Below are 21,802 nucleotides of genomic sequence, written 5' to 3' on the forward strand. Positions count from 1 at the left end.
GATCATATTAGGCATAAGTTCAGTGTTTAGACTGCTGGGCTACAAACCCATAGTGAAACCTTGCCCACCCTTTGCAGAAGCTGATTTTCTAGCCTATAGCTGCAGAGTATGGCCTGCGGAGCCCTAAACAAAGGTCTACATAGCACAAGCACACCCAAACAGGACCACCTGCATTAGTTTCTATGGTGCCAGGCGGTTGAGGCTGATGGGTTGGTCTATTAGTGGGGGATCACACAAGCAGAGCAGGGTTAAGGCAGCACAGCAGTGTGGCTGACTGTGCTCACTTTAGCAGCCATCATGTATTTGCCCTCCCTGAAACCAGGGAGAGGTTTACTGGAGATTAGTTCCAACCCAAACTTGATGATCCAACCGCAAATACAGAGATGCTGCAATTTACTGAATATCTCTTTCATGCGGATACACACATTCACATATATAAACATACGCAACTTCCATATTGAAATTATAATACCAGAGAACACATAAGAGGAAGCTGAGGCTTGACAGCTCTGCATTTGGGTGGAGTCTAGTTCACCAAGGATGGGGATTGGGGTGGTTAGGACAGCAGGTTGCTCTCTACGGTTATGTCTACATTCTGGGGCCCTGGAGGGCTATTTGCTGGGCATCTCACCTTGGCAGCCTATGGAGTCACCCCACACCAAGAGGACAGTATAAGCCCAGAAAATGAGGGTTGGGGAGTGGAAATGGAGAGTGAGGGTGATGGTGGAGGAAAGGAACAAAAAGAAATGTACAATGAAGAAGATAAAAAGGCAATCACGCATTTTAAAATGCGTTGATAGTCTGCACATGTGTACGACATGTCATGACACACTGTTGTGATCATGTTCATGAACAGGCAACATTCATTTTCACTGAGAAGTGCTTTAACCTGGAGCTCCAATGAAACCCTTCATCCCCGCGGCTCCTGGTGGTCCCCGTTTCAAACCCTGGGTGCTGTCCCCTGGGGGCCCAGGTGGACCTTGGAGCCCTGGGAAGCCATCCTCACCACGTTCCCCCTTTTCCCCAGGATCCCCTGAGCTCCCTTCGAGGCCTGTGGACAGTTGTGAAGACAACTTCTTCAGCTTGGGCAAAAACAAACACATGGCTTAAGCAGAGCCTTGAGTGACAACTTAGGAACTCACCAGGTGGCCCCAGCAGTCCAGGCTCCCCAGGCTGGCCCTTGTCCCCTGGTCCACCAGCCAGGCCCGGCAAGCCCTGGGGCCCCTCAATGACCTCCAACACCTCACCTGGTTGCCCCTTCTCTCCAGGCAGCCCTGGAAGGCCATCCTTGCCTGACAGTCCTGGAAAGCTCTCACCTGGTAGTCCAGGGGCCCCCGCCTCCCCTCGGGGCCCTGGAAAGCCTGCAGAGCCAGAAAAAAGAAGGTATGACCCTCTGAGGACAACCTCTTAATTGAAGGATTTCCTCTGCAGCAGCTCTACTCTTACCTTGTGGGCCAGGCTGTCCTCCAAAGCCAGATTCCCCCCTCTCGCCTTTTGTGCCTTCAAAACCCTTTTGACCATCTTCTCCGGGAAAGCCAGGTTGTCCTTTTGGACCTGAGTCAGTCATTCGTGAGCCAGTTCAACTACAAACTTGCTAACTGAAAAAAATAACTTTATTGGTTCCGCAAAAACTGTGGATAATGCTCATATGCAATGCAATGGTTTCTTAATCCTAAATTAGAATTACCACAAAAATCATACAATTTTCATTGCGTTACATTTAGGACTAAATACAATCTAATGAAGTTTGTTTTGATGGTGATCTTATAGTGAGGAGCTACTCCACTGGGGAACCAGAGCTGTTTTGCAGGGTGAAGACATGCAGACTTGATGTCACACTTCAGTATGTGTTACCTGGAGGTCCTGGCAGGCCGGGGAGGCCTGGGTCTCCACCCTCGGCTTGGATCCGACATAGCAGCGTATTTCCTGCCAACATTATGGAGCAATTAGTTCGGAGAGCAGTGCAGTGAAGATCCCCTGCTTAAACTGGGACTCAGAGTCAGCAAATGGATATCTACATATCTAAAATGCTATCTACATTTGGTCATCAACAAATTCGGTTGTTACTGACTTGCATAATCCATGTTTTGCTGAATTTACATGACAGAGTTTCAGTATCATTAGAATGAAAACTATGCCTCCTTTCCTAAGAATCGTACAGACCACCACTTATACAGGCTCCCTTATTTCACATCCCCAGGATAAAGCACACAGTCCGGCTGCTTCGATGAGATGCACCAGAAATGACCGGCACTGGTCAGGCAATGCATGAACAGACATGTCTGATGGCTTGTGCTATCATGGTAAGATTGGGAGAAGGTGTCTGACACAATAAGGCCCAATGGCAGTCTTGGCTCTCGGCATCTCACCTCCCTCTGCGACAGAGGCTTCATTAACCTCCGCCACCCGACAGAGAAAGTCACCTGGTCAGAGAACATGCACAGGAGGGCAAGAGAAACTGAGAGATTGCAGGCAAGGTAAGATTGTTCCTACAAGTCATTTGGCGGAGGCACACAATCACCAAGCAATGATATCAACAAGTGAAACATTTAGCCAGGCTCATTCTTTAAAAAGCAAAAAACTTATTAAAATAATAGATAATCAAAATGACTATCCCAAAGGAGAAGAGAAGGAGGGATGATGATGGGGGAGTGTAAGACATCAGCTGGAGAAGACTGTTACATCAAAAAGCCCCCTGCGGACTAAGCAGGAAGACAGCAGGTGTTCAGGGGTAATTTGGTGGGAAATGAGCAGCAACCCTGAACTTTTTCACTGAAGTTAACACAACGCTGAGGATGCAGGAAACAAAGGCTGTGCATCACAGACACAGTTCATCAGCTTTCACCTTCACTTTCCTCTCCCTTCCCCTGGGGATAGAAAAACCATATTTCCATAGTGATATTAACCAGAATAAAAATGCAATGGGGTTAGTATAGCCTTAGCAGAAGAGACACACGCACACAGACACACAAAATGCTTTTTTATTTGGTGTTGCTTGTTTTGGCACCAGGAACATAGTTCAGCCAAGTGCGGCAGGGATGTAAACTCAGCGGCCCTTGGCTGAGTACTGGCCCAAGATGAGTGCTCTCTGAGTTCATGCCTGTTTTTCAAGGCAGGACAAGAGCATGCAGGGCACAGCTGATCAATCACAATGAGCATAATGAACCAATGAAGCAGCTTTGGGAGAGACAAGTGTTCAAGGTCTGGAAACTGAGAGCATGCTTTAAGCACAGGACATGAGGGCTGACTTGGGTTCACATTGGTGGCACTCAATAAGAACTTATTTACTGAGTGGCTCATACAACACCAAGAGTCTTTTATCAAAATTGGCTATTAAAGAGGTACATTAAACTTCTGGTGGGGAGCAGGTAGCATGTTGCCTCATAGATGCCAATACATCCTCAGCTCTATTTGTGTAGGGTCTACCTGCTCACTCCATGGTCAATGTTTGTTTCCTCTGGATTCTCTGATTTCCGCCTCTGTTCCAAATAAACATAGCTGAAGTCAACTTTTGACTCTGTATTGCCTGTCAGGTTTGTTTACATGTATGAGTGAGGGCCCCTCGATGAACTGGCCTTCCATTACAGGTACACCTTGACTTGCGCCCAGTGCTTCTTGGTATTACCTCCAGATCACTAACTAGTCAAGCGTGTGCTGACAATGGATGGATGTATGAATGAGGGAATTTTAAGCTCTTCACATTTTACAGTGAGCAACCAATAGTTTTCCATGCCATTTCTAAACAGGTGTCAGAACAGATGGACATTAAAGAGATGACAAAAGAGGTAAGGTCTTCTCAAAGTGGTTGGGTTGCCACAGGAATTGTCAGTAGTGTAAATGGACCACACAGCAGTGTCCACAGCTAGAAAGCTCACTATGCACAACTGATATCAGCCAGCTTTGAGCACCTACCTGGTGGTCCAGGTAATCCAGATTGTCCAGGAGGGCCGTCAAAGCCTGGGTCACCAGGTGGTCCACGAACACCTGTGTTACCTGGGTACCCAAGTCCAGGCTCCCCAATGTCTCCTTGTCGGCCCTTCTCTCCTGAGGGTCCAGGAAAGCCTCTATCTCCAATGAGCCCTATGCCGCTGTCACCCTGCATGAAAAAGAAGAGGTTGTTATGGAAACAGGTTATGCCAGTAGTGAGATCTATAAGAAAGAGTGTAGGAAACAAGATAGTGACTCACAGGAAGTCCGGGTTGCCCTGGGAAGCCAGGCAGTCCATCTCTTCCAGGCCGGCCCATGACCCCTGGGATTCCCTGCAGTCCCTTAACACCTTGGTCACCCTTTGCACCCCGGCGCAGGGGGAAGAAAGACTTGCCCTTCTCTCCCTTCTGCCCTGGTAACCCTCGCTCTCCTGCACGTCCCTGGGGAGACAAGTTGGCTGGTCTGAGTTCTGTTCACTGTGGAGCTACACCTGTATCCCTGAACTTCCCACAAAAATATACTGAGACAAAGTAGATTGAGCTTCAAGGCCACTTCCATCTGACTTACCTTAGGGCCTGAGGCACCAGGGAAGCCCTGTGGCCCCTGATTGCCAGTTTCACCCTTCCTACCAAAGAACCCAGTTAAGCCAGGGGGCCCACGTTGGCCCTGAGGTCCCTCCTGCCCAACTTCTCCACCACCTACACACTGGCAGTCTCCAAAATCTCCTGCAGGACATGGAGATGAAGGGCTTAGAAGCAGCACAGAGCTGGGACACTGAGTTAGGACCTCACAGCTTTGCTATTTGGGTGTGCTGCACAGTTCACACCTTTGGCATCTAGTAAATCTCAGTTGCCTGGTGTATCAACCAAGTTGCCAAGTTAGAAGACAGGTGAGATATACTCCTTGGTCCATTTGACTCCCTCCCTCTCCCAAGAAGATGATACTTGTTTTGTCCTGCTGCTAAGAACCCATACTCAAAGGTGGATAAGACAGTTCAATACAAGTTGGAAAGACAAGCTTTACATGTATGGGTTCATAACCTATCATGGTTGTCGTGTGACATGACATGGTAAATGCTAAGAAGCTAAACATGCCTTTCATCTTTGAGCCTATTTTCCCCTTACACACTGATGTTTTTTGTACCTTTCAGTCCTTTGGTGCCCTTGGTACCAGTGGGACCCCTCTGGCCCTTTGGTCCAGGCGGTCCAGCTTGTTCACCTAGGAACACACCTGGAGATGCTACACAAATGTTGCAACACTTTATTTGTCTGATCAGCAACTGTTTTCCACTGAAATATGTATATAAATACATGTAACGAACAATTAATGGAAGTACAACCACTGCGCTCTAATATTTATGTTGAGACAAAATGGGACATCTTCGTCGAGTACGCGTGACGATAAAGTTCAAAACTTGAAAAGCCACATGCTGTCATCACACAGATGGCTACCGTCGTGTTGAAGAGCTACTATGTTGGAACACAATGAAACAGAGTTAAGCTAGAGAGATCTTACGCAAAATAATGTCACAGAAGTTCTGTGCTGTCAAAGCACTTCTTGAATCCAAATCAATAATAATAATAATAATAATAATAATAATAATAATAATCCAGTACATTTTTATATCTGATTTTTCTGCAGTTGGACTTCTTGTTGCTCTCCAGTTTTCTTGAACACGCTCCTGGTTGACAATAGCTTTTAGAATAGAGAAACTGATACGACATCAGCACAGACCAGAAAACCAATACCATACTGGTCCTTTTCTTGTCATCTAGAGCAACACTCAAAGCAGAGACAGCTTGCCTGGACAACTAATGGACATACTTACAGGCTCTGGGGCCAGGGGGCCCTGGAGGACCTGGAGGCCCTGGCAAACCTGATCTCCCCTTCACTCCCTCATTTTCAATGCCCGGCTGACCAGGGTTTCCCCGCTCCCCTTTGGGTCCTGAAGATCCTGGCACTCCCTGAGAGCCTGGCAGACCTGGGAACAGCATTGAAGATACAGCACACATAGGACAGGAGCCAAATACATGCAGATCAGGAGCAAAAAGAACAGAAGGAGAATGAACTGGAGTCACACACATCAAGCAGACATGTGGAGTGATCTGGAAACTGAGGGCATGTCTACCTCTGAGGAAACTCATGACTCCTGGGAGGCCAGGTAGCCCTGGCAAACCATCAGGTCCCTGGTCTCCAGGGTCCCCAGGTAAACCAGAAGCACCAGGATCACCACGGGGACCTGAAGCCAATCAAAAGAGAGTTAAGGCTATTGGTGAACACGGGCACAGGGAAACAAGTCACCAACTGCATTGATCCTTTATCACAAAAATCATAATCAGAAAACAGTCAATCCTAACACCCATAATACTGTACGTCAGAGACACAACAGGCATTTGTTATTTACTAAAGGAGAACTTGTACAGAGAGGTCTTGTACCTTGTACATATTCTCCTGGCTTGTCAATGTAGGAAGGAGGGCCTGGGGGGCCCAGGTCACCCCGACTGCCCTAGAATAGAAACCATGAAGACACTATGTCATACAATTCCTTCCATCACTTGTGTAGGTATATCCAGGCATCTCATGACAGTGAATCCATCAGAACAGAACTGGTGTCATCGTGATTGTATATTCCTGCTCTGTCGGATTCTCATGGAGGATGTTATTGTTCTTTCCACCCTTACCTTAGGTCCAGAGAATCCTGACTGACCAGGAAACCCAGGGTCCCCTATGAAGCCCTGAGGAGGAGAGTAATGTACATCAATGGAGTAGTACGAGAGGCAGAAGAAAATAGCACTCAGCTCATGGAAAGGATTACAGAACCTTACCTGTCTACCAGGTGGTCCACGGGGCCCATTCAGACCTGGAGAACCCTGCAGACCAAAGAGAACGCAGTCATTCCTGGTGCACTGAGGTTGTGCCACAAACTGATGCCATTACATGTCAGGTTGAAAAGTAGTGACCTACCCGTCCTCCTGGCAGTCCCAGAATTCCCTTCTCACCGACTTCACCTGGGTAACCAAAGGGTCCCTGTGGACATGAACCATTCCTTGTTAACAGCCTGTGCACTTTACTCATGGTGAAATATTAATGTTTTGACCCAAAAACTATAGCGGCCAGTTATTTCAGGAAAATACGTTCGTATCATTAGAAGCTGTGTAAACCTAAGGATGTTGTAGAAATTTGAAGACAGTCTTATTTTCAGAGGAAACTTGCATTAGTCAAAAATATATTGGGAGAGTTTTTGGCAACGAATTAGCGATGTGATTATGCTGTTACGGTGAGTTATTGGTAAATTAGTAATGACTGTCCGAGTTTAAAGTTTGAGCAAATGTTAAGCATATTTAACGGTATATTATTTCTCATGTTCGTAACAGGCGAACTGTGAATTGGTGCCTTGTGCTGGCGGTTTCTTGTACATTTTATGTATTCCTGAGACTTTTACGCTTCCTGTCTGACAGGAAGTAGGAAGTAGTTTGTTGTCGTCTCCTTTGCACATGGTGAACTCCTGTCCTAATCTCTCCGAATCTTTTCCATCCTCAACCCTGCAGCAGCATCGCCTGTATGTTTTCATTCAGTTTCACTTCATTAATGTTATAGTCTCGATTTTATCACGAGATGTTATAACTTTGAGTAGTTATGTTAACCGTTATTGATACTGATACCAGGCCAGAACCATCAGGAGAGCCATTAACATCATCAAGGACAGCAGTCATCCCCAGCACAGCCTTTTCACACTCTTACCATCAGGCAGACGCTACAGGAGTGTTAAAGCCAGAACCTCAAGGTTGAAAAACGGTTTTTACCCACAGGCCATCAGGCTTTTGAACAACACCCATCCACTGCCTCTCCACCCATCACAGCAGACATAGTTCACCCTCTGAGCCTGAGAGGTGTCAACTACCCCCCATCCCTCCCACACACACACACACACACACCCACAACGCCAATATCATCAGACTACCTTCACATACCTTGCGTACGCAAATACACACCCCCACCTCAACTGCGAATAGACCCAATCTACCTCTGCAGGACTTCGCACATGTACGACTCCCATGTTTACATTGCGTACTGTACACTTTATATACATATATAACCTCGTTTCTTGGATTTTTGCACTAATAGTAATTTTAATAATTTTAGTAATTTTTTAAATTTGTGACCTTGCACTAATAGTAATTATTTGTAAATTTGTGATTTACGCCCTCTGTTCTCCTTGTGTTTTTCTTGTGTTTTTTTTTTTTCCTTATGTCCTTATAATTTATGTCATAGGCTGCTGAGAGAATTCACAGAGTAAGAATCTCATTGTACGGTGTAACAAACTGTTTACTGTACACATGACAATAAACTCTTGAATCTTGAATCCTGAATCTTACGGAAATACTGTAAAAATTCTCTGATAATGTTCGATAAATCAGTGCGACTCTTTAAGGATTGGATGAAGAGGAACGATGGAGAGGAAATCCTGGTGCCGAATTGACGGAATTGACGATGATTATGACTCACTGATCGAGAAACTGAAGGAATGCTTGAGGGAGGCAAAGGAGGCGGGCCCAAGGGAGCAGAAGGGAAGAATCTCGGAAGAAACCAAAAAACTTCTCGAGAAGAGAAAGAACATGAAGAGGACTGCGGAAGATCACCTTGAATATTCCATTCTCAGCAGGGTGATACGACTGCAGCTGAAGAGAGACTTCGAAAAATACCGGATGGAAAAGCTCCTGAAGGCCGCCGAGGAAAGGAAGAGCCTCAAGAAATGTGAAAGGGGGATGGCACTCTATAAATCGGAAGTGACGAAGCTGAAGAACTCGGATGGTGCTACAGCCGATGAAAGAGGCGAGGTGGTAAAGATCTGTAAAGACTTTTACACTAAGCTTTTCAAATCTGCTGTGAAGATTGAACCACCACCGTCACTTCAAAGGAAGGAGAATGTGCCCCCCATTCTCGTAAGTGAGGTTGAAAGGGCCGTCAATTTGATGAAGAGGGAAAAAGCACCGGGGAAAGATGGCATAACATCTGAAATGTTGAAGTTGGGCGGAGAACAGCTCTGGAAAATCCTCGCCGAACGGTTCAGTCACTATCTGAACACGTGCAAGATACCATCGCAGTGGAAAGAGTCGAGAACCATCCTGCTGTATAAGAAGGGAGATAGAGAAGACCTGAAGAACTATCGTCCCATATGCCTCTTGTCCCACATCTACAAGCTGTTCACGAAGATAATCCTAACACGATTATCAGAACACTTGGATGGACAACAACCAAGGGAACAAGCAGGCTTCCGAAGAACCTACAGCACGATGGATCACATCTTCACTCTGACCCAATTGCTGGAGCGAGCGAAAGAGTACAGGCTGCCACTATGCGTCGCGTTCGTGGACTACGAGAAGGCCTTCGACAGCGTCGAGATCAACGCAGTGCTAAAGTCGTTGGAGATGCAAGGAGTCGAGGCGCAATACATCGAACTCCTACGGGAGGCGAATTCCGGATGTACCACCGACATCGCTCTGCTGTCGTCGCCGATTAGAATACCAGTCGAGAAGGGCGTCAAACAAGGAGACACCATCTCTCCGAAGCTCTTCACCACATGTCTCGAGCAGATCTTCAGAGACATCGACTGGAAGGGCGGCGTAAACATCAACGGCGAGCTACTGACCCACCTCCGTTTCGCTGACGATATCGTCCTCGTCGCCGAAACCACAGATCTACTTCAGACCATGCTAACCGAGCTAGACATCAGAAGCTCGAGAGTAGGCCTCAAAATGAACCGCATGAAGACCAAGTTCATGCGGTCAGATTACGCAACAAGGGGCCGAATAGTGGTTCAAGGCGATGAAATAGAGGAGGTGGAGGAATACGTCTACCTTGGACAAGAAGTAAATATGCGTCGAGACATGGAGAAGGAAATCTCGCGGAGAATAAGGGCCGGATGGAAAGCGTTCAACTCCATCAAGGATGTGCTCAAAGGAAAGTTGGATAAGACCACCCGCGCGAACCTCTTCAATGGCACAGTTTTACCTGCAATGTTATACGGCAGTGAAACTTGGGCCACCACGAAGAGAGAAGAGCAAAGGTTGGTAACTGCTCAAAGGGCGATGGAGAGATCTATGCTGGGAATATCACTAAGAGAACATATCCGGAGTGAGACGATCAGAGAGAAATCCGGCGTGAGGGACGTCATCAACGAGTACGAGAAGCAAAAGTTGAGATGGGCCGGACACGTTGCTCGGTTCACCGACAATCGGTGGACTCGCGCAATTGTCGAGTGGTATCCGCGTGAGCGGAAAAGGCCACTCGGAAGGCCTCCAAAACGATGGATTGACGACATAAGAAAAACGTTTGGAGCTACGTGGATGAGGAAGGCGCGATCCAGAGAGGAATGGGAAGCGTGCTGTGACCAGCGGAGTCGATTCGACGCCCGATAGTCTGGTCGGTCAAGACAACTCAAGACATATTTACTTTGTACATTGGATCAATTGTGATGCTTTATGGTTTGTATACTTATTTAGACATAGGCTATTTTGATGTATGTTCATTTTTGTCTTTAGTTTCACCCCTTGCCAAACATAGATGTAAAGCTTCCCGAGTCTTTTGTCACATTTTATTTTGCCCATTTGATTTCCTATTCCTATAAATATCTCACTGCTACCGCTGTGCATTACTTGTTTGTCTTACTGTCTAGGAAACGATATGGGAACAGTGAGCTGTGTGTCCAGACAGGTGATGTTAAAAACACATCAGATTCATGGAATATCAAAGACTTTAGGGAAAACTTACATTTGGGGTTTGCAAGGGTGTTATGTTCTCGCTGCTCTTTTCTAGCTGCTGTATTTATTTCTACAAATAAATTAATTAATTGATCAATCAATCAATGAGTGTTAAAGTAAATGACTGAGCAAGTGAGTAAAAGAAGGAATTAGTAAGTGTGTGAGTAAACTCATGGCATGGTAAAGGTATGGACTCACGGGAGGTCCTGGAAGCCCTGGTTGGCCTGGTTCCCCTTTGACTCCAGGTTCACCCTGAAAGAAAGAAATGAAGTACAGAGAAAAACAAAGCAGAAATGGCAGAAAATTAAATTGTGAACAGAAAACAAGGTTCGCAAAGTTGCCTTTGCTTCCAAAGTTTCTTCTACCATCGAACCATGCTTGCAGTTCAGACAAACAAAACTCTACTGGTAAAAACAGTCACTGAAATACACACACACACATTTTCAGAACCGCTTGTCCCATACAGGGTCACAGGGAACTGGAGCCTAACCCGGCAACACAGGGCGTAAGGCCGGAGGGGGAGGGGACACACCCAGGACGGGACGCCAGTCCGCCGCAAGGCACCCCAAGCAGGACTCGAACCCCAGACCCACCCGAGAGCAGGACTGCGGTCCAACCCACTGCACCACCACGCCCCTCTGTTGCTGAACTATGCAAGATAAATACTCTGACACACAAAAAAACAATTGCATGGATATACACAGTATGTACAGAGCATGTAAAGATACTCCATGTACATAGACTTTAAAATACAGTACTGTGTCTTTTAAATACTGTATATAATGTTTTTGTGTGTATGTCTCTTAATATTATTAAATATTTTCCTAAATAATACATGCATTTTTTTTTGCTGAGTAGATATACATTTACACTTATAAAATATCCATACATATTGGAAAACATCCACCTATAAAACCTCATAAAACGTTTAACATTTACCAGTGTTTTGGAAAAGAATGTGACTGGAGAAACGAAGAAGACAGTTTGCTTAGGAAACCAAGCTACACACCATCACCGTGAAAACAGCTTATTGTTCCGTAGATGTGCATAAATAGACTCATGAAAACCCAGAAAGAGTTTTGAAAATGCCTAAAACATACTTACAGTTCAAAATAATTTTTTTAAAAGTATTGTTTACATGGAAGTATCTTTCATACAAAAACTAAACTCGCACATGTGAAAAGAAAAACATGAGAGAAAGGGGTCAGAAGTGGATGTTTAGCTTTAGAGGAGACAGAAATAAACAGAGTGGACCAGCAGTGGACCCCCGATTTGCTCACAGGGGGAACCGGTGAGCACGGTGACCCCTCTCCCACAGCCAGACTCTGTGCAGATGGACTCGGTCGGCCAGCAGGGGGCTCCACCTGCCCGGCCACAGCCGGAGGAGTCCCTGCGTGGCATGCGCCCCAGAACTCGGACCACATGCTCACAAACCTTGGATCCTTTGTCTCCTTTAGGATAGCCCACAAACTCCACCACTGTATTGACCAGTGGGCGGCCAGGGTCGCCAGGGTGGCCCACGTCTCCCTGGATACGATGACCAAGGAAAAGAGAGTTTTTATATTTCACAGGGCAGGGGACGGGAGGGGGGTGTCTGGGGTGGTGGGGGACTGTGCGTGACCCCAGGGATAGCCGTGGACGAGGTGGGAGGAGCTGGGGCCAAATAGCATGAGGATGTGGGATTGACCAAGCCTGGTCTGCAGAGCAACCCTGGCAAAGCACCCTGGATACCATGCCTTGCATGGTGCTACATCCCATATTTCCAGCACGGCCATCTTGTCACAGAATCAGAACTGCGTATCACTTTCAAAAACACGATGCTCTTCGTACTGACACACCAATGCAATCAGAGAGAGTAAACTGAGTGTGAATCCTAGAAAGGAGGCAGGGATGAGGTGAGCTGTGTCCGTAAGGCTACTGCACCCCTGCTGCTCTCGCTACTTCCTCCACCCATCGCCCCTCAGCCACTCCCCGCCAAGCTGGGACCACAGCTCCCATCTATTCTCTTGCCTTATGCCTGTGTTAAAGCGCTCTGTGTCTCTGCGTGAGAAGAGCGCTCCATAAAAATGAATTGAACTGAATATTCTTACCTTATCTCCTCTGAAGGAAGTGCTTATAGTGGGCCCTTCTACTAGCGTTTCCTCCCCCGGCTGTCCTGGGGGTCCAGGTGGACCCGCGTCCCCCTGGGATCCAGAGGAACAAAGTCATTATACATTCAAGTGTGCTGTTTTGCAGCAAGGATGGAGCCAAGGGTGGGGACCTGGGAGGCCGTGCCCCCGTCTCCGAGGAACTCCTTCCCACAGAGAGACAGTAAATTGGAGAATAAAACACAACAGACTACAATTTTGTCACCGTTTGCGATTAGTAAGAAATTGCTGAACACGTTTATGAGAAGAAATGGTCAACAATAAGCACTTAACAGGAGTTTGTGCATTTATTGATTCAGCTGATAATTCTCTCTAAAGTGACCAACTTACACATGTGGATAGTTCTGCTACAAGTATTTAGGTAAGTACCTTGCTCCAAGGTACTACAACTCAAGGTGAGACTTGAACCTCTGATTTCTGGATCTAAAGGCAGGAGCACTAACAACTACGCTACCAGCTGTCTATCATTTAAAATTGGTTTTAATTTCAATGTAGCCCCAACTTAGGTAGGTAAAGTTTTTTTTTCTTATAGCCATATCGAAGATTCTGACAGCACCTAACCCGTACCTAAATTGCAGCAAGTCTCTTTTATTAAGCTTTCGTTGACTTTGTCTCAGTCTTTGAGAAATGACGAACGGATTTCCGCTTCCCATTGTATTCATGAGCTGGGTCTACGCCAAATGAACAGGTCATATTTTTCAAGAACGATTACTATTAAACCATGTTCGCTGCCTTTTCACACAAAGTCATAGTCTCTTCGTAGAGACCCACTCTCACACACACACACACACACACACACACACACACACACACACACACACACACACACACACACACACAGATGGACAGGTGAAAGGAGGTGTGTCAGTGAGAGGTGTGCAAAGCAGAGAGCTGGCGGTGCTCGTGGAGGAATCGAGAGGTTATAAGCCCATCATCAAAGACTGGGGCTTAACTGTGGAGAGCGAGACACACGGAGCGGCTCAGGTTGGCTGCTGCATGTGGCGCGAAACATGGGAAGCGCTCATTCTGATTAAAGTGTGCAGCTTTGCTTGGGTTTAGCTTCACACTGGAGCACAACAAATGAACTCATTAAAGAAAGTGTCTGAAAGCTTTCACCGGTGGTTTGGGGGTGATGTTCTTACCCTGTCTCCCCTCTCCCCCTGAAGGCCCTGGCCTGCACTGCCCTGAAAAGCAAGATACAATGCAGCTGAGCCCAAAGCCACTACGGAATTGATTAAAATAAAATTACATGCATTGCAGCCACTGGGGCGTGCCCCCCAAATTTCAAGAAGCAGCAGCAGCAATTGGCTCAGTGCACAGCGCCCTCTGGAGAATAGGAGGACTCACTGCACTGTGGCAATTGGGAGCTGTTCCATGTTCCGGTACTTACTGTTGGGCCAGGTGAGCCAGGGGGGCCTGGGGAGCCCTGTGGGAGAAAAGAGTTGGGATCAGATTTGAACAAAAACCTTCTCAAGAAGCAAAGCAGTTTCCCAGAATATAATGTGAATAATGGCGAAAGATGATCACGAATACACAATAAACAAAAGTCAAGGCACGTACTGGAAAGCCGTCAGGACCTCTGGGACCGATCAGACCAGGGAACCCGGGAGGACCTTGTGGGCCCTGGAAGATACAAGCAGAGGAGACAGCAAGCAAATACATTAAAACCTGGGATCTTCACTCTGCACTACAACCTCGATTAGTAGTACCTCCTACAGTGCTGTCGCTATAGCTCTCTTTCAATTTAGCTCTTTGAGGAATTTATCAGAGTAATTTATTATTTTTTAAAAAATCAAAGAAAGAATTAAACAAATGAATTAATTACCTCTAACAGCACTGTTTCATTTAGCAGCACGTCTCAAGAAAGCATCTAGCACACTACTCGAGGTATTACTGTATGTAGGTGAACTGCTAGTAATGCACAGTGGCTGCAGGTTTGCAAGCGACAGCAGAGATTACATGTACTTGCAGCAATAAGGTTATCTTGCTAATACTTACATTCAACACAAGATACCACATTATAACACTGGGTTTTTCAACATACATTCTGCATATTTTGTTTATGATCAAATCCCAATTTTTATGCTTTTTTCTCAGACTGCCCAGTTCTAAAGAATTTTTACTCGGCTGAAACACTTACAATCAGGCCATCCAATCCAGGCAATCCTGGTTGTCCCTAAAATGAACCAGAGACATAAAAAAAGGATTCACATTACAAACACATATCAAGACCGGAAGCAGTTTTTTCTCTCAGTAACTTCAGTTCCCAGCTACGCCGCTGGCAGCAGCAGCTGGTTTGGCATCGGCTGGCACAGAGGTTTCCCACAATACTGGGTCAAGCTGACCTGACTGGCTGTGGGGATCCCATGATAACATGGTTCTCTGTGTCACTCAAGGGCTCTGTTCATTTGTGATCTCAGCAAAGGAACAAACGATATTCCTGCACAGATGATTTCCAGTTGAGAAAACCTCCAGAGGGTACCTGAAGCCTGGCAGCCCCCGACTGGTTGGCTATCAACGGGTAAGAGTTATTACAAATGGAACTGGATATGTATATTAAGAGAGACCTGTTATTGTAATGAAAAGGGTCTTTACCTTGGGCCCACCGCTGTTTGGTCCAGAGTACACAGACTCTCCTTTTTGGCCTTTTAGCCCTCGTGGTCCCTGAAGTTGAGAACCAAAGAAGACTGAATATGAAACACTGATGAGAAGCATTTGCAGGAGAAAGGACTACAAAAAGCAGCATTGCATATGAAGTGACACCAGTGACATAGTGACAGCAGAACAAAAGCATATGAACAATATAGGTGCAATGACAGCAGTATTAATGGACGTGACGAGGCTATCAGATAGATTATGCTGAAAACAGGTTATACCTGCAGGTTACACCCTCAAGACGGATACACACAGCTCTCTGCTCTGCCCACCTGCATCCCGGGAGGACCTTCCTGGCCATCCTGTCCACGGAGGCCTGAGTCTCCAGCAGAGCCATTGCAGCCATCATATCCAGGGAGTCCCCTGCTCCCATCCTGCCCAGGATGACCCTGACAAGGAATCAGCATCATGTCAACTCCTGGGGTCTCCATGTGCAACCACTCCCCAACAGGGAGTTGAGGCAAGAGAGGTGTAGGTAAAAAGGAATTATAGATATGGAAGTAAGGGTTACAGTTTTGAGGAAAAACAGAACAGCGATGGCTGAAGATGCAAGAGACAGGTGAGGAGGATAGAACTCACCGGAACCCCATCTGCTCCTGGAAACCCTGGCACACCCATCGGACCCTGGGAACAAGCATATGGAGGTACACATGAACATGTGTACACACAAGAAGGGAATAATATACAAATGCATACATGGAATGAAGAATGAACGCATTCACTTTAAAGCCATTCATATTAGAAATCCATGTTTTACATTTTCTTCATAGCAGCTCACTACTTGATCTAATCAAGACCCGTCAACAAATGGAGCAATATTTTAAAGGCTATGCTAAATCTCATAAACATAACAGACCAAAGTAAAGATGCTGAAAAGGTGGAGGTCTTGCCTTGTCTCCTGTTGGTCCCGTTAGACCTGTTGGTCCATGGTGGCCCTTCTCCCCTCTGGGCCCCAAGGGGCCCTGGCCTCCTGCAGAACCTTCAGCTCCATTTGGTCCTACAGGTCCAAGAGGTCCTGGCTGACCCTGGATGGAGACCCCCACAATGAAAGCGTAGAACAGCATCATCTCATGTTGAGTGAGCCTTCATTTTTGTTTTTCAATATATAATATATATAAAATAATAATGTGTGAGTTACTCATTCACTAACCCAACATGCACTCTTCCCCCTTAATTTACTTAATTTTCCACAGCTAGGCCTACCGCAAACCTACTGTCCCTTCATCAGCTAGCACTTTAAGTTACTCCGTCACACTGGAGTTCCACCTGACCAGTTTTCAGGGGAAGAGAAAGGAAATAAGTGTTTGAGCTCCAGATAAATTGATGCAATACCACATCTCCACCATACGGTGTAGAAAGAGTTGTTTTATACATACACGCTTGAACAATAAAAGGGAAATGCCTGCAATGTATCACACAGTATGTATACATGATAATTACTCATGACCTAATACAACAGAGGAATGCAACCCAAAGAAGACAGATGGGGAGAACAGGAAATGAGCAATGTGGTATCATGACCCTATATTTAAGCACAAAATCACTCAAAGGGCTCTACCTTCATCTTGCTTTAGACAACAAGGTCCAAGTAGATCTGATGTTACCTCTTAACCAGATGACAGAACCTAAATTCATCTGAAGTCACCCACATGAGGAGTGGGTTCTTCTTTAATGTAACATCAACAATATATCACAAGGATGATTCCTAAAGGCAACACCATATCAGAGGAAAAGGGCGTGGTATCAACCGGGAGTAATTCCATTTAATTTCTGAGACACCTGTTTCTCCTGGAGACCTTCTGATCCCCCAGACGTGTCTGCAGGGGGTGTACCAACCTTAGTCACTGCACTGGCCAGTGGTCACACACCTAGTTTGAAGAGTAGGACTTGACCTTGACCTTCCTCTTCCACGTGGCCACCAGTTAGGGTCTGTTAGGTAGAGCCCTTTGCTTGCATACAGGGTGGGGAGCTCCAGTCCTAAAGGATGTATTGGAATTTATCGCACTTCTCCTCATAACTACTTAGCAGGTCAATCACATACTAATTGGGAGGTAACTGAAAGGCCTGCAGCCACTAAAGTTTCCACCGTGACCTGGGTCTACAGCAAGGGTTCAGACGAGAACCAGACCTCCTTGTTTCACTCCCCACCTGCTTTGGCTGGAAGGGGAACAGGGCTGGGCTTGCAGGCATTTGCGAGAACCTGAAGAATGACCAGCTCTTATCCGGATCAAACCAAGCACAAGGAGTCAGTAGTGCGGAGCAGCTGCGTGCAAGCACTGCCAGACATCTCTGAAACCTCAACATACGGCTGTCCTGAAGACCAACCCACAGAGCGCTTGAGTTGTCAGGAACACCAACACACTGAGCACACACACACAGAGTGTACAAACAGCCAGAGCACTCTCTCTCACAAACACAAACACACCTAATAGCATACAGAGTTTGACGAGTTCAGCTCCTGGCGACCTGCTGCTAGCTGCTTAGATTCTCCTTATCCAGGCCCACTAAGCAGGAAGATTAAGAGCAGATTTTAAAAAACGTGTGACGCAAAGATTCACGCCCTGAGCTCATCACATCCTCGCCAATTAGCCGAAGAGCGGCTCATCTTCTGTGACTTTGGTTCGGTTTACAACCCTCAAATCTCTAAAGTGACATATCCCACTGTGATTATTTGTTAAAATGTGAAAATACTGTGGGTAGCATAGCGGTTAGCGCTGTCGCTAACCAGGGTTGAACATGGCCCCCTGCCTCTGTAGTACCCTTGAGCAAGGTACTTACCCAGAACCGATGCCGTAAAAATTACAAATGTACAATTGGATGTATCTTAGCCTGCAAACCTAACACTGTAAGTCACTTTGGGGAAAAGTATCAGCTAAAAATGTATAAGCATTGTATGCCATAGATGGAGGGGCATGGATCATTCTTTGCCTACGCTGAGCACGGATAAAGTCAGAACACGTTTTCTTTACCCTTTGAGAGACTGGAAATCATTTTAGAACGCAAAATATTTGCCATCTGTGGTTACTTTGGTCCGTGGTGGCTAGACGGTTGAGGTCAAACCACCCTAGACATGGACACGTCGTCATTTCCACTGCCTGATTCAACCATTCAGCCCCCAGCCACGGCTATCCTGCTCCAAAAACAACTCAACACGCTTCGATTTAATAACCGCTGATATTTTCATATTTTTAAGTCTGGTGAAAAAGGACTTCCAGCCGGATTAATCTGCAGTAGACTGCGCCGTTTGTGCGACAAATCCCCTGCCTCACAAAGGGCACAAAAGAGTCCATTCCGCTTCTTTAAGCCAGCTGACCTTATAAGCACAGTTACCCAGAATGCATCTCACTTCCTGTTGGCATGGCGAAGAGAATCCATGAGCAGACAGATTCCCCAGCTCAAGCCAACCCAGTCCATTAGGCCCTGGGATTTAGCGGCACCCATTGTTGGAAGGCAGCAAGGCCCGGGGGGATGGTTTTACCTGTCACACCGCATGCCCGATCAACACTGTGATGGGAGCAACACAGGGAAATACTTAACGGCACATCGCGGGGAGGGGGGGTGCACTGTGCAATGGTTGATTCGGACTTGATAACCTAATTCCCGAACTGCCTGTCCGCACCCAACCCTGCAGACCACAAAAACTGTGGCAGCAAGGGAGAAGCAGACGGCGGTCCAAACAAACACTGTCGCGTTCGCCCCAGCTGGGTCAGCCGTTTTCCCCATCGCTGGGTCCGAGGTGGGAAAGAGAGGCGGGTGAAGACTTCAGACCACATGGCAGCACTGCACTGTAGCTAAGAGCATCCAGAAAAGTCAGGTAAAACACCCAATGTATCCAGCTTCAGTGCAGCTAACCTGTGACACAAATCTACTTAGATAAACCTATAGATCCTAGTATCCTTGAGTAAGCTGCTTTGCAGGAAAACATTGGCTAAACGAATAAATAAATAAAATAAATAAGAATTAATGAAAGACAATACTGACGGGGGCAGCAGATGGTGTAGTGGTTAGAGCTGCTGCCTTCCATTCTAAGGGCCCAAGTTCAAAGCCAGTCTCCTGCTGTGGTACCCCTGAGCATGGTACTTACCCTGAATTGCTTAAGTAAAAAAAAAAGCTACCCATTTGCGCAAAGGGGTACATAATTCTAAGTACCTAAATGTTGTAAAAATCTTCATAGAAAAGCATCAGCTAAATGAATAAATGTAAACTTATTGACATGAATAATAAAAATGAACTTGTGTGAAGGTGAGGGAGAATTAAACAAAAGCTGTAGGGTGATCCAAGTGGATCTAGACCCCGCTCCCTCCCTTCGGGGGCTGGACTCTCAGCAGGTACCGGCACGTCTGCCAGCCTGGCCCCCAGCCAGGTTTATTTAACCACCTAGGCTAAAAATGACTCCATCACATACCATTACATTATTAACATTTTCTTCCAAACCAACTTGCGAAGATTAAAGTTTCACACTTCTACCCATTTATACAACTGGACATTTTACAAAATCCACATTAATACTCCAGGTTTTATGTAATCCCAGGAATCTGTAATCCAAATACTTTGCTCTTTGCTCTATCAGGTGAGGCCCATGACCTTGAGAGACCTTAAACTTTCAACCTTCTATTTACAAGTCCAGCTTGTTAACCACTTTTCCATCTGGAGCGTCAGTAATGTGGTCTAGAAAAATTCTCCCACCAGATGTTTACATTTAGCGCAGCCCAGTGTGATAAGAGGAAATGTAAGCATTGTATAACACCGGTACTAAACGTCATTTTCTAGTGAAAACCCCACATGTTCCAGGCTTATCGAAATACACATGATGGTACAACGCCCAGTTTGGACACAGCACAGTAGGTGCAGGTGTCATTCATGCTTAAAACACAGCTTTATCTTCTAGTCCTTGGCACATTTTTCATTTTTAAATCTCATTAGTCTGCTCAGTGCTCATCAGAGCAGATCAAATGATTTACTTACTGTGATGATTATGAATGTCATGCATCTCTTTATACAGTCAATCTGTTTAACAATGCTATTTCTGTAGCACGGAAAAAACGTGCAACCTAACCAACTGCGGTTCAGCTGGCCTGATAGTGAAAGATCAAATCAAGATCTCTCTCTCCAGTCGTTTGAGCTTAATGGTAATTTGCATTTACACCAACAGGGGGCAGTACTGTGTACAGTACTGCAGCTCTATAAAACCAGTTTTTCTACAGCTAAAGGGTGTGTCCCCTCCCCCTCCAGCCTTGCGCCCTGTGTTGCCGGGTTAGACTCTGGTTCACTTGAGACAAGCGGTTGTAGACACGTGTGTGTGTGTGTGTGTGTGTGTGTGTGTGTGTGTGTGTGCACATTTAGAGATCTCAAGTGAGGCGGGGGCAGGGAGATGAAAAAGAAGCAGACTGTGAGGATCTGATTCATCCCGTATCTCTCGCCACGTGATGTCGGGTCACTGACAGTCAAAACAATCCTCTTGCATTCAGCCGATCTCCTTGTCGGATGGTGTTGACTGTAGGCCAAAGTTCAAGCCATCGACAAAAGGGTTGCAGACGGAAGGGTTACAGAAGCAGGTCAAAGGCCAATGTGGACCAGCAAGCACCATGGCATTGCGGTAAAACAGCTGCGCCTTGTCCTCAGAGTGTACATGGTAGGGGTAGATGGGCTGCGCCAGGTTCCCACGGTGTTCAGGACAAGAGGAATGAAAACAGGAGACTAGAGAGTGGAAACAGGCCATCATCAATTAAGTATTTCTAGGAAACAGAAACATTTACAACTGCTGAATATAACGGAAGTGTTGACACCAATTCACACAAAGTCAATTAATTTAGTTGATTGCTAGTGGCACGAGAGAATAATAATATATTTACATCTATTCATTTAACAGTTGCATATAGAATTGACAGCTAGTAATTTCAATATTTTAACATAAAATGTAGTGAAAGTTTATGGGGCAGATACAAGATAAGATCAGGAGAGAAGTGGGTCCAAAAGAGATATGTGTTGGGAGACTTCTTGAATGTTAAGATGAATTCAGCAGTTCGAATTGAAAGAGCGCTCATTACACCACATTGGAACCAAAACTGAGAACCTTTGGACTTAAGGTTTTGGATCTTATGGGACCACCAAGCATCCAGAAGTGGAAGAGGATAGCAGTCTGGTTGGGATGTAGCAGAGGATCAGGTCCTGCAGGTATTGGGGAGCAGATCTGAGCAGCAGATTATAATATATACGGAGTATAGTACTCTTTCTGGGACTTGGGTTGGCAACTTTCGGATTCCATGCGTGTGTCCATCAATAACTACCTGCAGTCTCCACCCACAAACCGTC

The 21,802-nt window shown here is 46.1% G+C and overlaps 1 protein-coding gene across 2 annotated transcripts in view; it reads right to left on the reverse strand.

Annotated features, from left to right (window-relative positions):
* The window catches only part of LOC108923101 (collagen alpha-6(IV) chain-like), a 63,670-nt gene that overhangs the window by 8,965 nt on the left and 32,903 nt on the right, over nt 1–21,802 (reverse strand). Inside the window, exons 4-28 of one of the 2 annotated variants that reach the window (XM_018733621.2) lie at nt 16,381–16,515; nt 16,070–16,114; nt 15,763–15,879; nt 15,431–15,499; nt 14,976–15,011; nt 14,396–14,458; nt 14,226–14,261; nt 13,978–14,019; nt 12,779–12,871; nt 10,887–10,940; nt 6,892–6,954; nt 6,753–6,797; nt 6,609–6,662; nt 6,364–6,433; nt 6,056–6,166; nt 5,756–5,908; nt 5,071–5,145; nt 4,495–4,652; nt 4,188–4,367; nt 3,913–4,096; nt 2,370–2,423; nt 1,855–1,926; nt 1,447–1,554; nt 1,143–1,361; nt 890–1,051 (exon numbers count right to left, since the gene is read on the reverse strand). In XM_018733621.2, the coding sequence (XP_018589137.2) occupies nt 890–1,051; nt 1,143–1,361; nt 1,447–1,554; nt 1,855–1,926; nt 2,370–2,423; nt 3,913–4,096; nt 4,188–4,367; nt 4,495–4,652; nt 5,071–5,145; nt 5,756–5,908; nt 6,056–6,166; nt 6,364–6,433; nt 6,609–6,662; nt 6,753–6,797; nt 6,892–6,954; nt 10,887–10,940; nt 12,779–12,871; nt 13,978–14,019; nt 14,226–14,261; nt 14,396–14,458; nt 14,976–15,011; nt 15,431–15,499; nt 15,763–15,879; nt 16,070–16,114; nt 16,381–16,515 (2,398 nt within the window). Of the gene's footprint in view, nt 1–889; nt 1,052–1,142; nt 1,362–1,446; nt 1,555–1,854; nt 1,927–2,369; nt 2,424–3,912; nt 4,097–4,187; nt 4,368–4,494; nt 4,653–5,070; nt 5,167–5,755; nt 5,909–6,055; nt 6,167–6,363; nt 6,434–6,608; nt 6,663–6,752; nt 6,798–6,891; nt 6,955–10,886; nt 10,941–12,778; nt 12,872–13,977; nt 14,020–14,225; nt 14,262–14,395; nt 14,459–14,975; nt 15,012–15,430; nt 15,500–15,762; nt 15,880–16,069; nt 16,115–16,380; nt 16,516–21,802 lie in introns of both variants that reach the window. The other variant, XM_018733620.2, reaches the window with a different exon arrangement.

Source organism: Scleropages formosus, chromosome 13 (genome assembly GCF_900964775.1).
Source record: "Scleropages formosus chromosome 13, fSclFor1.1, whole genome shotgun sequence".
NCBI lineage: Eukaryota > Metazoa > Chordata > Actinopteri > Osteoglossiformes > Osteoglossidae > Scleropages > Scleropages formosus.